The sequence below is a fragment of the Buceros rhinoceros genome, unplaced genomic scaffold (assembly GCF_000710305.1).
Source record: "Buceros rhinoceros silvestris isolate BGI_N320 unplaced genomic scaffold, ASM71030v1 scaffold382, whole genome shotgun sequence".
In the NCBI taxonomy this organism is placed as follows: Eukaryota; Metazoa; Chordata; class Aves; order Bucerotiformes; family Bucerotidae; genus Buceros; species Buceros rhinoceros.
Window position 1 is genome coordinate 32,300 of NW_010396933.1, and position 17,997 is coordinate 50,296.

General features: G+C 48.8%; 1 protein-coding gene across 1 annotated transcript in view; it reads left to right on the top strand.

The window, feature by feature from the left end:
- The window catches only part of PKP1 (plakophilin 1), a 42,422-nt gene that overhangs the window by 5,662 nt on the left and 18,763 nt on the right, over positions 1-17,997 (top strand). The window contains exons 2-3 of the mRNA XM_010146027.1: positions 1,888-1,988; positions 11,717-12,141. Of these exons, the coding sequence (XP_010144329.1) occupies positions 1,888-1,988; positions 11,717-12,141 (526 nt within the window). The remainder of the gene's footprint in view (positions 1-1,887; positions 1,989-11,716; positions 12,142-17,997) is intronic.

Here is a 17,997-nt window from a genome sequence, read left to right on the forward strand (position 1 = left end):
GATGACTGGTCAAGTTAACCAGTGAGTCATGCCCAGACACCCTTTATTCCAACTGCTCCCCCACAGTGTCAGAGAATGCTCCCGGGTGCTCCCTCCCACAGTCACTCGGTGTTTGTGCAGAACAAGGGGTCAACTGTAAGAAGGAGTCTCCGGGGAACTGTTGCCATGGGGTTGTTTTACCTTCATGCCCAAATTACCTGCCAGCTCTGTCCCCTGGTGAATCACCTCACCCAAACTTACCTTTTCAAGCCCTGCATTGCTTCTGCTGAAGGCCAATGTGGATTTGGAGCTTCTGGGAAATCCCAGGGTGGGGAGGAAGGCAAAGGTGATGGGCACAGCTGAACTGTAGCTGGTGTTGCATGGGCACGGCCATTTCCTTGCCTTATCAGCAAGTTCTGTGCAACTTAATCCATGTAAATGAAGTAATTGGGGTTGGAGAGATATTAATGAGCACTGCCCGGCCACTCTTCAGACTATGGAAAATGAGATCCTGTGGTTTTCTCCACAAGTGGGTGTCTGCTTATTCTGCATTCAGTCATGTTCTTCGGATACTGCCATCCAGGCAGTTTTGCTCCTCTCTTGTTGACAATGGAAAGCAAATCTCATTATTTGTGCCGCATCTACGGGAATCATCTTCCTGAGAAAATGCAAGAATTTTTATCCATGAACCAAATCACCATAACAGGTTCTGGGTGCCTCAGGCAAGGCAATAACTAGATTTATTCCAAGGATCAGTGGCTGTAGAAGACCTGAGTGGCTTCAGGGCCTTTGTGGTCGAGCTTATCCAGTTTATCTAAGAGATGAGGCTTATCAAGCAATCAGAGAGGTTAGGATATTTCTGACATTACCCACCAGTTTAGGTGCATAACTTAGGACAGGTAAGTCCTGATTTTGTACTTCGTTAGACATTCAGAGCTTCCCCTGGAAGTTAATTGAAGTGCAGCGTTCGCATTTCCTCATAACGGGACTTGGGATGCCACAATTATTGAGCACTTCTGGAAAAGGTACTTAAATGACCTTAAATTCTTTCGGACCATCTGCAGGGAGTTAAGAAAATTTCAGCATGTGAAAACGAGCAACTCACTGCATTTTTTTTTTCTGTAGTGATGAATGTAGCATTGAGTAAAATACTTTCAGAAGGGATCAAACGCTTGTACTGGCAAGGGCTGCTGGCGAGAGACAGCTGGAATGGCTTTTAGTAGGGCTGGGGTAGGTAAATCCAAACTTTCTGAAAAAAGAAATGGTAGAAAAGGCTGATGGATCTCATAGATCTCCCCAGCTCCCCCAAAATAACAATGGGGATTAACATATTTTCAGGGAAAGTACGTACAAATACACGGAGTGATCTTTTAGAGGCTGGAGATTGACAGTTAAGGCAGCATGATTAGGGTGTTTCCGTTTCAGATCCCCAGGTGTTACCTAGATTTGATCCAGACTGGTGAAAGGGTCAGGGGTGGGTTTTGCCTTCAGAGAAGGGATGAATTTTATTTACCTCCAAGCCAGAACAAGGGAAGTATGTTCCAGGGTTAGACCTTCCAGGAGGTGTAGCACAAAATATCATCCAGTTCCTCTTGTATATCAAAGACCAAAGACATTGGCCCGATCTCTGACCCTTTCTGCTCTTGTCCACTGTAGATTTTATGGCACTTGGTCTTTTGGGGTAGAAACCTTGGGCTGTTGCTTGTGCTCTGAGGGCTGGAGATTCCAAGAGCTGTTCTGAAAAGAACATCTTCTATGAGTTGCCTGCATGGCAAAGACTCAGTTTTCCCATGTTCCTGTTAAGGTTTCTAGCTCTTCCATTCTTTGGTTACTAAACTCACTGGAAAAAAGAGCACTGTGCTCTGTAGCACCACTTCCTCCTGCTGACCGTGCTTTTTCCGTTTACAGGTTCTATGTATGATGGTTTAGCTGATGGTTACGGCTACGGGACGTCCCGCGGCAGCTATTACACCAAAACCCAGACAGGAAACAGCAGCTGGGGATATCCGGTAAGATCCTCTTTTATCTGGGAACTGTGGCATACTCTTGAGGTAACCGGTACAGAAAGCACCCTCCAGCACTTCAGAAACTCTCCTGAGAAAGAGCCTGCGTGGCTGAGACTGTCTTAGGAAGCAATTCAATGCAGTGGAAGAGGGTGACCGAGGACCCTGTATCTCTGTTGTGTGTGGTTTGGGATTTTCGAGTGGACAAGGTTTAGTCTGCTTTTGTGGATGAATAGCCACATGGCACAAGAGAGTTGAAGCTGTCTGAAGGAGCACTCATGGGTTCGGACTCATAACTCGATTCAGGTTTGGAGCACATCCATAGCTCACCTGGAACTGTTTCCATTTTTGTTTCTATGTACCAAAACTTCTCTGTAAACACATTAATGTGGTTGAGTGGTGATGATCAGGGGATTTGTGTTGTAACTCTGTGGCTATTCCCTATCTCAGTGCTGGTGCAGACCCTTTTTAGATGTTCTCTGAGCCTGGAAAAGAGGCGATCCACTTCTCCCATGGTGGTTTCCCCAGAAAACACAGGTGAGATAGTAGCTGTCTCTGTGTAATCTGAGTTTATACATCCCACAGAGGTCCCTGGTCTTGTCCTTGGTGGTACACTGGGAATCACTCCAATCCACTCCATTGTCTACTGGAACAGCTTGTGCTCATGTTGCCCCTCCACACCAGACCGGTACTCTGTTCTTCCTTGGATTTCATCAGCTATAAAGTAGAAAGGAACAATTCACAGATCTGTGATTTCAATATGGGGGAATAAAAGGCTCCTTTCAACATCCCTGGGACCGTAGAGCAGCTCCTTGTCAACCACCAAGGGGCTGAGCCAGGAAGGGTGATTATGTTGGCTTCAAGCACACAGCCAGAGGGTTGAAGCATTTCCTGGTAGCTGCCAGATCCTCTGCTTGTTCATAGTATCAGCATTCCTCTGCTTCAGAAAGATTCACCTGTTGGCTTAGTGGCCTCGGTGTAGCACACGTGCTTCAAGGCAGTGATGTCACTTGTCACTAGGTTTGCATCACTGGGTTTGCTGCCTACTGCATATTCAGTAAGAAGGACTGGGAGCCCTGACGTGTCTGAAATTTTATTTACAGACTGTCTGTTGACTTGTTTCAATGTCCTTTGCTGAGCTACTTAAATCCCAGGTGTTTCTGCCTGGGCTAGGATCAAAGGGGTGACTATGACGGGTCAGAGCAGAGGTTCATCCAGCCAAGCATCCTGTCTCCATCCCTAAGGCAGTGATAGGCTCCTTCAGAGGGGCCTAAACATGGTAAGCGGGCAGTGATGCATCCCAGAGTGGTTTTGTGGCCACCAGAAATTTGCAGCTGAGGGACCTCTGGAGCCAGAGCGGGAGTCTCTGAGCCTCATAAGTGAAATGCTTGTGATGTTTTATTCTGATGATGGATTGCTGTTGGTCTGCTGTGATTTCTGGGTGGAGTTTGTTATGCTTTGGCTAAGCTAAACTGCTCTGTTCCCGCTGTTCCGGCAGTTTCTAGTTGTTCTATTTGTTACAGAGAGAGGCAGCTAAGCCTTGGCTCTGCAGTTGCCCCTCCAGCTCATGCTCATGCTGGCAAGGTGGTACCACAGCCAGTGTTGCTGGTGTGAGGGTTGTTGTTTAATTTTGTTCATTCCTTATCTTCTTCCCCACCATTGGATAAATGCTGGTAGTTGAAAAGCCACTGGCTGCTGGGCTTTTCAGTCCAGCAATGCTGGTGTTCTGGTGAGCACCTTGCAAGATAGTTAAGAAGATCGGGGCCTCTGTAGAGAACTGTGGACACAGCAGTTCAGTCTCTTCTGGTTCACCATGGTGAAAAGCTCGTGGCTTTTCTCTGAATGGCTTTTCTGCATTTACCAATGAGGAAAAGTCTTTCTCCAAACCTTACAATTCTTTTGGTCTAGGAATTTTTGGTAAAAGTCTTCATGACGATCTGCTCTGTGTGAACCTGCTTTAGCAGGTGTTTGGACAGAATGATCTCCAGAAGTCCCATCCAACCCCTGCCACTCTGTGATTCTGTGACCTGGGCTGCTTTAGAGAAAGGGACTGCGACTTGTGAAGCATTCACAGTAAAAATTGTCTTACCTAACTGTGTTTATCTGAAAATCAGCCATTTAGTCTTAGCAAGTTGTCTAGACTCCTCCCACATCCAACAGAGAGAGGTACGAGGAGGTAATTCATCTCCTCTATCTCAGAGATCTGTCAGGTCAGGATGAATCAGCCCCTCTGGATGCCTAACTCCTTCCCCCGGTAGCTGGATCAGAGCAGTCACCTAACGCGCAGATGGCTGCAGTTAGGGGTGATGAGTCCCAAGTGCCACTGGCGCATTGGAACGTATAACCTCAAGCCTAAATCTGCTTAACAAGCTTAACAGACCTCATACTCCCCAACCATGCCGAGGAACCGCCTCCATTTTGCTTCTTCCAGAAGAAAATTAAAGGTTTACACACATCCACGACCAGCCTCCAGGTTGGGTCAGCTTTAACTTTTGGCTATGGACCTGTTTGAAGTCTGTGCAGGTTCGAGGCATTCTGAAAAAATGTTTCCTCTTTGTAATTCCTGAGTTGTAAGACTTGAAAACGAAGACAAAGCGAATCTATTTTTGAAGACAAAATTGCTGGACTTGTTTCCAGCTGGAGCTGGTGCTGTGGCTGTTCCTGAGAAGTCGCAAAGTCGCAAGGGTGCACCGGCAAATTCAGGGGTTTCAGGGAAATGACCCAGTAGAGTGTTCAGGAGAATGACTTTCTCTCACTGCTCCTGGGGTTAAAAAGGCATGACAGACACAGCAGCTGCAACTTGGACACTGCCGTTAGATGGTGGCTCTAGATGGCAGGAGGTTTCCTGCCTCATCCACAGCTCTTAAAAACTGAATTCCTTCTTCTGTCTTGTTTTGTGTCTTCTTGGAAATCATAAGATTTTGCTTCAGAGTTCTCTTCCCAACCATATGATATTGATGGTCAAATATTAGAGCAAAAGAAACGATAGATCTGAAGGAAGACCTCTCTGGATCAGTCAACACTTCTGACTAAAACCTTTAATTTGCCCATTATTAAAGATTATTTCCTGTTTATTCCTCTTGTGGAGTGCCTTGTTTGCAGCATCGCTGTAACCAGCATTGCCATGAGTACTCACTCGTATCAGTGCAGGAAACCCTGAAACCAGCAGGACCGCTCCAGAAACAGGCAGATTTGTGCTTGGCTGCAGCATTTCCTTGGCTCACGTGTCAAGGGTTGGCTCAGTCTTCAGGAATGAAGCCCCCAGTCCCACCTGCACAGTGACCACAGTGGGATGCAGTAATAGGTGCATCAGTGACTGTAAACCTCTCTGTGCTAGATGATCTTTCACTTCAGGTGCCCAGAAGACCAAGTGGCTCAACTTCTGGTTGAGCTCAGAAGACCCTTAGAGACATTTGTCACCCTATTGACGATGTGAGTTATGAGCGGCCACCAGTTCCCAAAGCCATCCGATCACAGGAGCTGGCTATGCCATGTCCTGATGTAAGGTCTGGGCAGTGCCTGAGGCCCTGCAGAAGGTACAGAAGTGACCACACTTTACACCGACAAACCTGAGGGAGGTTTAAGTAAGCTGAACTGCGCACCTAGAGCAGCGCAGTCATAGCAGGAGAAGTCTCAGCATGAGCTGCACTCTTGACTCCGACACCTCAATACCACCTCAAAACTGGGCTTTGTTCTGGGCTCAAAGCCACTGTCACAGTCCGGTGGCCGGTGGGTTACAGCGAGTGCGCCGTTACCCCAGCAGCAAGCACAGCCTTGGAGGCATACAGCCACATCCTGAACACCAAAGGAAGGCAGTTTGTGGAGCCAGGACACGTCATCAGCAAAGACCCTCTGAGATTTCATTTCCTCCTGTATCAACACTGCTCTTGCTTGGGCCTGCTGGGTTGGCAGGTCCATCCCTGCTAGAGATTGGGGGGATTCCAAGGTCCCACGTCTGTTTTGGCGCTGTTGAGATGCTGCAGTATCAGGACAGAGTGCAGAAATACACTCGACCTCCCTCTGCTGCTGCGTCCACAAGAAGGAAGTACACCGGTATGATGTGGGTGCAAGCCGCAGTGTCCCCTGCCGCGTCACTGCCCTGAACGAAGGGTAAACAAAGCCCTGGTGCGCTGGGTAGGGAAGGAGGTTCATCTGGGACATCAGGGTGCCGCACTTCCAACAAGGTGGTAATGTTGTTGTTCAAAGCCGCAGTGTCCCCTGCCGCGTCACTGCCCTGAACGAAGGGTAAACAAAGCCCTGGTGCGCTGGGTAGGGAAGGAGGTTCATCTGGGACATCAGGGTGCCGCACTTCCAACAAGGTGAGCGGGTCATTGTCCCTGCAGAGCTGACCTCAGCCTGGGGCTTGTAGTGAGAAACGTTTCTGAGAGCAGCCGTGCCCCCAAACCAGAGTATTTGGCATGTCTGATGCCGTGCTGATATAAGCAGTGAACTGAGCTGGATCCCGGCACAGGGTAACAGTTGGGGACCAGCAGCTACTGGGCCACCAGAGCTCACCACTACTGTCCTCAGGCACCACTGCTGGGATCTGGGCGCTCTGCTGCACTGGCCCACCCAGCTTGGTTTCTGTAGCAGTTATGTCTGTGATGGCACTAATGCAGACGCACATTTTGGCGATTCCTCTGCTCTGGAGACTGCCTGCAGGTTCTTCAACAACTGTTCTCTGGGGAGGCCAGGTGCAGATCTTTCTCTCCCAAATGCATTATCTACACGAGAGGTGCTCTCCACGGGACGGGAACACTCCCTGCTATCCCTGGCTGGCTTCGCCTCGCTGGACCCCTCATCATCAGTGGGAGCTTTGTTCCATAAGGATTTCAAGATAAAATTCGTCATTTGTGATGACAGATTCAAGTTTAAAAGAACGTCCCAAAATAGTTAGGCTTGGGCAATCTTATCAAAGAAAACAAGGACTGGCTCTGAGCAACCTGCTTTGCTTGCAGATGTCCCTGCTGGCTCCAGGGGGTTGGAATGGAGGAGCTCTGAAGGTCCCTTCAGCCCAAAGCAGTCTGTGATTTTTATGACCTTGTAGTTGTTGCACGTCATTGCTCAGTCAGCCCCTGATCTCCCTGTGAGCTTTTGTGAGAGGCTTTATTCTTTGGAGCAATGAGTTGGGCATGACCCTCCCTTCGGAACAAACTGAACTGAGTCTCAATGAGTTGCGTGAAGAACCAGATCAAAAAGCATAGGAACGGCAGCACCCGGGAGAGGTGGGAAAGAGAGTTTCAGAAGTAGATAAACAATGCATTTGCTGGTTTTGCAATTTTTCTCCCTGCAATGGTGTGGGGCAGGCAGCAGCTAAAGCGTTTCGCAAGTAGCATCAGGAGTTTTCCCCACCCATCACTCAGGGTGGGACGCTGTCATGTTGCATTGCTGGTGCTTTGCCCTCCAGCCTGGGAGAAACCTGCTCCTGACGTGTTTATACGGAGTCCTGCGCTCGCTCTGTCTGCTGCTCTAGAAACAAACAAATTGCAAGGGAAAAAATGAGAGCCAGGTAATGAACTGATGGCGTCCTTAGATGCAGGAGTCAGAAACACCCAGTTATCTGGGAGGGCCTCCGACCTGGAGATGGGAGTGCGATTCCCAGGGCTGGTGCGCCTTGCCCTGTGCTTCTGGAAAGTGGGAGTAGCAGCAGAGGGGATCTCCCTGTGAAAGAAAAGGGTTTATGGAAGAAAAAGCCAGAGAAGGGCTGGTGATTGGTGTTTGGGATAATGCTGTTTTGACTTTCTCTCTAGCACCAGCTCTTTCCAGTTGAAATAAGAGGTTAAAGGGTTTTTTTGTCTGTCTTGTACGACTGTATGACATTGCCATTGATTGTTCCTGAAATGGTCCCATACTGCAGGCTGAGAATTGGTGATCCATGAATGTTTATTCATTTTAAGAAGGTCTTTGCTGCTGCCAGGGAAGGGAAGCAGCTACTCCCTGGGCCTGATAAGAGCTCCTGCACGCTCATCTTCGCTGCCTTTCCTCCCCGGGACTGCCCTCCTTGTTTTAATATGAATGAACGGCTCCCAGGGCTTAGCCTCAAACATAGAGGCTCGTTTCACAGCGGGGAGGAAAAGTTCAGGCTACAACTGGGGATGTCAGCATTGCCCAGCCTCCCATGAGCATCCTCCTGCCACCTACAAGAGCATGATGGTGTCTGGCTGAAAGGAGGGACCTGCCAAGCTGCCCCACCTTCTCAGACCCCATGGGGAGAAGTCTTGGTGACAGCCTGTGCCCTTCTGAAATGGTTTCCAGATCTTGCAATGCAGAAGGAATCACTCCTCTCTGTCTCTAACCTGCTTGGGGGGGACTTCCTTGTCTTCTCCAGGGTTTTTCTGCACTCCTGAAGGGAGGAGGCATGGACCCGGCCCACCTCCCCCATGCAAACACCCACAAGCTGTGGGCAGATGCGACTCAGGGTGTTAGGAAATCCGCGTGGTTTCTGAGGTTTGAAGGTGAGAGATTATTTCCTTTCACTCATGCTGTTCTGCGTGGGGAGAGCTCACTCTACACACATAATGGCATCAGCAAAAGTTGTGAGATTGTTGTCAGGTGGCTCTTTAAACCACAGACTATGTAATAGCATTGCCTTCACCTTCAGAGACGTCATCGCTTCTCCAGACGGCAGAGTGCCTCGCTTCTGCCTTGCTGGGCATCCTATCTCACTGATGGCTGCATCCGACAAAGAGATAACAACATGGGGAACTGCATTCCCCTTCACCACGTTTGCTCCGGTGTCAGAAGTGAGGGTCTCTGACTTAGCTTGGTGAACATCTGAAATGGGGCTGTGGGTTTCAGTCTGAGAAAGCTGCTTTTAAGGCACAGACACAGCATTTCACCGAGATCAAGAAGAGATCGGGTCAGCTACATCCATGCGAGGATACACAGAGACTGTTTGGCCAGCAGGTCTGGAATCCACTGAAGCTGGCAGGAGACTCCTCATCGATTTGGAGTCTTTGGATCAGACTCCTGCTCCAAAGAAGGATTCCGAGATACCAGTTAGGTCCATGCTGCTTGAAAGAGATTAAAATGGGCTCAGCCAAGCATCTGGTGGAATCAGCAGTAAAAGTCATGCACTGAATTTGGTAATGAGCTTCACATCACACGGGAACTATTTTCCCATGAGTTTGCAAAAGGCTTCCCCGCCCTGCTAGGACCTGCACGGACTTGCCGCTCAGGGCTCCCTGTGTTGCAGAAAGGTGTCTTTCCAAACAGGCGGTCGCTTGGCTTCACCCACCTCAGGGCTGGCAAGAAAGAGGACAATGCTCTCTGCCACTATAAAACACAGCAGGAAATACAGAACTGATAATCCTGTACCTATAAATGCAGACACGCTCACACCTTCCCTCGCCCCTTCTGCTGGCGGAGAGCCCGCGTGAGTGCACTGCAGAGCAAACGGTGCCTTTAGAGAAATAACCAGTTCACTCTTCCACGGGCCGCTGAGATGGTTTGAGCAAATGCCCAGGGGCTCCATGGCTCTGCCAAGCTTCTGACAGCCCTACAACATAATCCCAGTAGTTTGTACTGACTCATAAAAAGACATAAAGGACAGGGCTCTCATCTAAGAAGCTGCTGCTCTATCCTCCAGCCAGTGGCAAGACCTGGGACTGGGTTTCCTACTTCACTGAGAAGCAAACTCCATCCTGCACCTTCCTGCCGCAGCCCTGTCCTGTCCCCCATGATCCTGAGGGTTTCTGAACCCAAGAAAATGAGGAAAAAATGAGGCTGTTATCACCCTTAGAAGGACATACTTATCTGCAGTGGTACATCATGACTTCATGAAACTGCCATTGCTCTGTGTGTGCTGCATCCAAGGCAGAACCTTCCCAAGGACAGAGGGAACCTCTATGCATGGCCCTCCCAGAAATTTCCATGGGGACTCCCTGACACTCCTTGCACCTACTGTGTGCCTTGTCCTTGCTCTTCTTATCACATGCAAATTCTTCTCCCAGATCCTGGCAGCTCTGCAGCCTGCACCAAATCTGTTACCTGCCGTGCTGCAGTACTGACAGGTTTTTTCTGCGTCCTTTGGAGTACAGGCAAAAGAATTTGCTCCCCTTTTCTTCCCTTTCAGCAACTGACCTGCTGAGATGCAAACTTGCAGACTGCAGGTATGAAAACTACTCCAGGCTGGTGCTAAAACGACAGAGCAATCTGGGCATCGGTGTAGCTGGACTAAAGTGTTCCTCCTCGCCCAGATGACACACCTGCTAGGTGACCCCTTCGAGATGTTCTCAGCCATCACCTGAGCAACTCTCTGGGACATCGCTGAGAGGATTCACTGCATTCCTTAATATTAGTTTGTTAATGGAAATATTTGGCTTAATTAATTAACATAATGACAATTCTGCAGAGTGTTGGACACAGGAATGATGCTGACTGTGCTCAGGGCTGGACTGAAGTTGGGGTAGGAAGTGGGTCTCACTGTGAGACTGCAGAGGATGCCGATTTCTTGGTCACGTGGTGTTTCTGGGTTAGGAGATGGGGATTTTTTTCAGTGATGTGAACTATTGCACTGGGCACAGGCTTTTCACACCTTGTGCCTTGATCTTCCGTGGAAATAATGAGATACCAGTGTTGATTTTTCTCTCCCAGCCCAGGGGATCCCTGGGTGGCCTTTTGCAGGGAGCGGCCTCCAAAGTACCGCTGCTTAAAAAAAAAACCCTCGGCCCAACAACAGACCATGGATGAGCTTTCCCAAGAAAAACCAAAGGGGATGAGGCAGGCTGTTTGTTCCTTGGTTCTTTTTATGCCTGTTTGCTGTGAGTCTTGGAGATCATCTGCTAGCATGCTGAGGGGGTTGCTGTGGAGAAAGTCAATGTCATGGGGCAAACAGAGCTAAAAGAACTTTCTTTGTGGAGTACGCACCTTAATGACTTGTCTCTCACTTGGGTACAAGCCTTCAGGCTTCCAGGTGCCAGCATTGCCATCCAGAAGTTTTAATATTGCATAAGAATGTTGGATTTAATCCTGGTGTACTTGGGGCAAATCTGGAGGACTTTTGGTGCAGCAGCGAAGACATTTGGAACTGTCAGCAAGCTGGCTAAAGCCCTTCTTTTGTTTGATTAATTGCAGGGGGGTTTTTTTCTGTCTTTTATTTTTTTTCTTCCTGGCTTAGTCACCTCAATTCTTATTGTGTATCCCCCATTGTTCTCAGAACATCCCATTAGAGGAGCTGATGCTCCACACCTTGTAACTCATAAGCAGGTATTCATTGTCTCCACTTGTTTCTTGGCACAATGAGATTCAAGAATCCCTTCTCACTGAGTTCTCACTCCCTTTACTCCCTTCCTAAGGAACTGATAGATGGAAGGGCAACAAAACAGCTTAAGGAAATGAAAAATAAATGAGGGCAGTGCTGGAAGGTCAGAATGAGGCGTCATTCTCTGTGATGGCAAGGGATGCGATGTGACCTCCTCTAACTACCGGTTGAGTTTGACCCTATGTGCTGGAAATAAGACATTGTCTCTAATGCCAAGGTCAGGTTTGAACTTTCAATTCTGCTTCCAAGCTCCTGGATGCCACATCCTGATCACTGACTCTCCCCAGATTTCAAGGGACCTTTATAAGGGCTGCAGGTGGATTAACGTCCCGTAGATTTGGGGGCACAAAAATACCTAAGAGGCACAGGGATTTGGTAGCCATGACGCCCATACAAGAATGGGCTTAGCAATAGTCATTCTGCAGCTCAACCCTTTCCTCATTGTTTTGTCTCCTGTTTTCTCATTGACCAGCTGTACAACGGGACGCTGAAGCGGGATGTGGAGAATAGGCGCTACAGCTCGTACAGCCAGATGGAAGGCTGGGGCAGCAAGCACTACAGCAAGGCTGTCTGCAGCCCTGCCAGGGCCGGCAGCGACTACTGCTTTGTGCAGAACATCAAGAGCAGCCGGAGTGAGCCCGACCTCTACTGTGAGCCACCCCGGGGCACGCTGAGGAAGAGTCAGGTGGGGGGCCGGGCAGAGCACAAAGCGACCTTGAACCGCCAGAGCATCTACAGCAGCTGCAGCACCCAGCAAGGAACTACTAGGACAAGTAAAAAAATGCCAGCACGGGCCCTCTCCTGCCCCTCAAGCAACAAGCCTGATGTGGTCTACGCCCAGCCCATGATGAGCTGCAAGCAGGATGCAGTTTATGGACAGGCTCAGTCCAGCTCCAAGTAAGTTGGCTGCAGTTGGCTGACTCTGAGTGGATGTAGACATCTGCTGTGGAGGTCTGTCCATCAGAGCTAGTCACCCGAGCTGCTTATAGCCCCTGGAGATCTGCTCACCAGTGCACACTGCGCTTAATCGCATCCTGCGGTAGGGATAGAAGTGGGTCAGATGAGTCATACTCTTAAAGGGTTCATTTCTTTTCATGGGCTATGGAGGGAAACCAATATGACTGGCTCAGTGAATACACCTCTGCTGTGCCTGGGTGAGGTTGAGCGAGGTGATTCCTGTGTCTGTGCTGGTATTAGCTGACAGCTCCTTTGCAGGATGAGGGTGGGGAATTGAAGAGCAGAAAGCCTGGTGTGCAGTTTGGGTGTCTCTCCTTCCTGTTACACTGCTTTGATTTGCCAGAAAACAAACCTAAAAAATCAACTGACTTTGAAAGTGTTGGTTCCTGAGGGTCTGACTCAAAGCAGAGCTGAGAACCTGCTGAGTGGTTGTATGTACCCCTCTCCTTCCACCCAGCCCTTGCTTCATTGGCCTAAAAGGTCTGATTTGGGTTCCAGAAAAAATTGAGTCAGAAACTGAAATAAATTGCCTAAATGGAATAATTTGCCTAGCTAGGGACAAGGAGGGAACAGAAACTGTTCAATTCCTTCCTGTCCAGAAGACAGAGGAGACTGTCTCTCAAAGACTGAGCATTCAGTCCATTGGGGTTAGGAATTATGCAAGGGTGGAGGATGGTCCTTCCTGTCTCATTTAGCATCAGGTCACTTCTTGTAAATGTTGCCTACCACAACCGGGCGTATAAAACACACCAGGGAGCTCTGACACTCCCGGAGTGATGTACCTGTGCAGCTGATTCAAAGCTGCCCTGACGGTGATGGCTGCACTGCCTCTGACTCTGGATCACCAACCATATTCTGCTGTAGTCTTGGAAGAGATTTGGGTTCCACAAACCATTGTCTTGGAAGACTGTGGTTTGCGTGCTTTGAACCACGGAACATTGCAGCTGAAGGTTGTAAGGGTTTAACGGGCTGGAGAAGGAGGGTCTGCATCTTCCTGCACTGCTGTTGCTGCGTCACTGTCACACAGGGTCTGCTCTGCAGTGACCCAGAGGTTATCACAACTCCCAGACAGATGTGGCAGCTTGTCACACAAACCCTAGAAAACCCTGAACTTGTTCCTGGTGGTCTCTGGTCCAAAAGAGAATTGGCACACCGCAGCATGATTGTAAGATGAATTAAGGGGGCTCGTAGCCTTTGTCGTAACTCACACCAAAGGCCTGAGGTTGTTGAGCTGTTGACCCAAGGTGTGAAGTAGATGTTGAGAAAATTCTCCATCGCAGTCAGCAGTGTGAGCCAAATCAAGCCCTTTTTCACATCTGAATGTTGATTTCCGTATTTCTCTGGCTAATTCTCTGCTGAGCCTCCCTCCTTTTGTGTTGAGTAGGTGAAGTATGTCTGGAAATGTCACTTTCCTGTTAGCATGTTGTCATGAAAACTTGGTTTCCCTTGTACCCAGTTACTTCATGTTTAACACATGCGTGTGAGCCCTGGCCAACCCGGAGCACTGGTGGCACTGGCTTGCTGCTTTCAGAAGATTTGTAATTCCTCTGGAATAGAAGCAGAGAGGCTACGTAAACTGGAAATAACTTGTTCTAGGGAATTTCTGACTGAAGAAGATAAAAGTGTAGTGGGAGGGATGGCAGAATGATTAAACATGGGATTGCAGCTGGCTTCTGCCTAGGGAAAATAATGCTTTTGAGAAGTTCTCACAGGCAGACAGGCTCTCCCTGGAGCAAGCCCCGCTCTTCACTGTGCAGCGCTCGTGGTTACAGATTTGGTCATTGCTTTGGAAAGGTCACTTGAAGAGTACTGGCGTTTTCTGAAGAGAAGGAGAATGGCTGTTGTGAGAGGAATGCTCAGCAGTGCTGGGTGCCCTTCGGTTAGGGAGTGGCTCCATTTATACACTTCTCCTGGCTCCGGGCATGGCTCATCTGGCAGAACAAGTTCTGATGTGGAAACGTCGGGCTTCAAGTCGTAGGCTCAGCTGGGGCTGTGTCCTCTGAGTAAATCTCATTTGGCTGGGGCACACGCCCCTGCTTCGCCTGAAACTCTCTGCAGAGCTGGGTTAGTTCGGAGGGCAGTTTGTACAAGCGCTTCTGCTCTTGACGCAGAGGAGCTGAGGATGGCAGCAGCTGTCTGTAAACTTTTGGAACCATGCTAAGGAGTTGTCCTCTTTGAAAAAGCTGCTTGTCTGGAAGGTTATGAGCCCTTGTAAAGGATCTGGCAGGTCGCTGTCAGCCTTGGTCTGTCACATGCTTTTGTTGGGAAGGGGCCTTCAGAGACGGTCTAGGACTGCAGCTGGGCTCTCTTTGCTGTGTAGGGCTGTTTCTGGTTGGAGGATTCTGCACTTGGAGAGCTCGATCTTCACTTGAGGAGCCTGATCTTTGTGCAGGGAGAGGTTTCCTTGTAGGCATCCCATTAAGAACCTCCACGTGCAGGAAGAGGGCTTAGCTGGGGAACAGCAGCTGGTGGTTCCCTGCGTGGGGCTCTGCTCCTCCTCTTCTAGTAGTTCTTCAGGTAGAGTTTTTGCCTTTATAACAAGGATAATTCTGTGTTCAGTTTTCACACTGCAGATCTCCTGTGTGGGTAGATATCTTGTCTGCACGTTAACAAACCCTCTCTATGAGCAAGGGGAGGGCTAGACAGTTTCCATGCTTTCAGAGGTGAGCCAGTGTAGTGGTTTCCATTGCTGTGAGACCGATTACCCATGATCCACCGGGTCTGTCTATGATACCAAACTGCTCTGCAATGCAGTCACTGTGGACAGTGTCAGTAGTGGTTCAAGAGTGGAGCTTCTCAGGTGTCCTGTGCTATGGATCTGATCTCCTTGGATGGTATGAGATGACAAAGGGGTCATTAGATGTTCTTAAGTGGTGAGAGTGGTGCGTAGATACCAAAACACCAAGTGTGCAAGAACTGTCAGATTATCTGTACCAAACTGTCCCTCTGCATTTGCTCACAAAGGTATTTAGTCTCTGGAGCTGTTTGACCGTGTGATGGCTTCCATTTTTTGAACTGGCTTTGGCTGTGTATGACATGGAAGAGCAGCCTCTGACAACGACCTCTCAGGAGAGAACTTCCTTTTACAGAAACAACTCTGGTTGATGGAAGCACCTTTCCTCTAGGGAGCTGATGAGTTGTTTAAGACCTAAATGTTTTCTGGGAAAAACCATTCTACAATTCTTAGATAAACTAAACCACGTTGTCAAGTTTTGCTCACTCCATAGTATTGGTTCTGGTGGTGAAATCTGAGGTTTGCTCTCTTTGTCCAGATTAGGAGGTTAAAGGGTAGTGACACGATTTGAGAAACCTCCTCCTGAAGTACATCCTCTTCCACCAGCCCTGTTGTTATGATCCTTCCTCAGTGAGTAGAGATGGACCTTCTGCTGTCCCTTCCAGACATACTTCTCTGTAACCACTCAGGGGCTTAAACCTTTGTAATCTTTTTGCCACCTCTGGAACATTTCCAAGTTCAGTGTATCTGTCCCGGGCTCAGAAGTTCATGGGTTATTCTGATGGTTCCTGCCCAAAGGCAGCTCTCAATGAGCAGCGCTCACTCTTTGCCAGAACCCAGCCCTCTGGAGTGAGTCCTACCTGGTTAGAGCTGGAAGGAATCTTCTTGGTGTCCAGGAGTCTCTCTTCTCTGTGGAACCCTTCTCCTTTCTGGGCTATCATGACATCCTGCAGATCTGCAACCTTTTGTCCTGGAACGGTGGTTTCAGCAGCTGGTGAAGACTATGCATATTTGCCTGCTTTTAACCATTTCCTCTGAGAGGTGGTACTTGCAACATGCTCCAAGTGGCTGTGTGTCGCCAGATTTTAGTTGAATAACATGTTGCAATTCAGCCCAGCCAAGAAAAAATTTCTACCTCCTCCTTGGTCAGAAGCAGTAATAAAGAATGGGATGTTTAATGCATCTCAGAAAACTTGGAGTCTTTGTCCCACTCCAGCTGGAACCTGAGGTACAAGAAAACTGTGGCTCGCACCAGCTCTCGTTGTCCAAGTTCTCCTTGCAGATACCACACGCTCATGGGACTGATGGCCCAGGGCCAGGTTGGATCGTGATAGGTGGTGGTTGTGGCTCTGCAATAGTCTGTGCAATAGTGAACTGGTTATGTGCAAATCACTTGTTTAGGAGACGCTGCATCTGAGCTGGGTGCTCTGCTGCCCTTGCAGAGATACTGTCAGTGGCCAGTGGGGCTGAAATCTGAGGCAGGTCAGGGAGTTAGCACCTAAGAAAGTCAGTTCCTCTTGCTTCACTTCAGGGAAAATCCAAGCGTCTTAGCTGGGAACGTTACCGAGGGCAGACCAATCTCACCTCTTGTGAAGGATTCAGGGTATTCTCATTTGTGAAGATGAAGAGGTGAGCTGGAGTGTCTGCAGACATTTGCACCATAAGAGTTGCTGATACAGATCAGGAGCCACTAATGAACAGCTGCAAGATGTGTTGTCTTCTGTAATACCACATGCACCTTTGGCCTCATTTTAAGTCGTGGATGCATTTCCCTTTGGTGTTCTCTGTATGTGGGGTAAAGAGGCTAAAACACCTCCTTAGAGATCGTGGGAAAGCAAGCGGCATATTTCTGAAATATGGCATATTTTGGTGCTGCTCTGTTAAAGGCTTTGAATACCCTGGCTGGTAGCTGTGGAGGAGGCAATAAAGGCTGGGGATTTTTCATGTGGTCATGTTGGGTGACACTGACTTGGCCCATGCGGAGCTGCAGCAGCGTCTGTGAAGTTTGGTGACGGAAAGCATGTGCTCTGTAACCCTTAATTCCAAGGCAGGAGCTCAGTCTGTCTGGAAATACCATGAAAACATACCAAAGTTATTGAAAGAGTCAGAAAAGGTGCTGAGAGTGTTTCTGGCAGATATTCTCTCTTCGGGGATGAATGTAGGGGATCAGTATCAAAACAGGGTTGTGCCACACAAGGAAGGCAGAACCAAGGTCAACAATAGGCACCTTCACTTTGTTTTTTTCTTATTTGGGAATAACTCCTTCTAAAACTGGCTATTTCACCCTGCTGGCTCCTTGTGATATGAACTCGTCTGCATTCTGTGTTGGCAACCAAAGCAATTGCTGTGGAGCTGTGCGTGACGCTGTCCTGCCAGGGTTCATACCATGGTGAAGATTCCCTTCTCCCCAGCTCAGTCTCAGTCTGAGCTCATCTTCCCTGGTATCCACCCACCGAGCAAAGCCTGAGGGGAAGCTCCAGCTGAGCTTTCAGTGGCATCAAAACCTTGGTGCCGTGTCCCAGAGGTGAACATGGCTGCTTGGTGTGGAGCACAGCTACCAGGTTTGTTCCAGTGTGACTGGAAGGCTTGGATGTGGTAGACACTGTTTTGAGTGGGTCCACTCTCATTTTACTAACGAACAACGGAACAATGGAATTTGTTAAGAGTTTTCTGGCTTTCTCCTCTCCCGGGACTTGTAGCCAGAACAACCAGGAAGGAACTAGATCTGATGAACACAAACGCATCTGCTAACATGAAGGGGACAAAAGGCGTTAGTACCAAACGAGGAAACTGGCCTTTCTGAGGTGCCAATCCTCTTCAGGTACTTGTTTCCCTTCTGCATCTGACTCTGTTAATCTAATTTGTCTCTTGTCGAAGCATTTCTAATTGAGGTCTCTGGCTGGTTCTTTCTTGTAGAAGAAGAACAACTTTTGGAGCTCTTCCTAGCAGGCACATAGGCCCAGGCTGGAGGTGGCCACAGTCCAAGAACTTGTTTTGGAGCAGGCTGTTCTCATAGTGTAGATCTGGTTAGAAATACCCCGACCAGCTGATAAACAATCTCC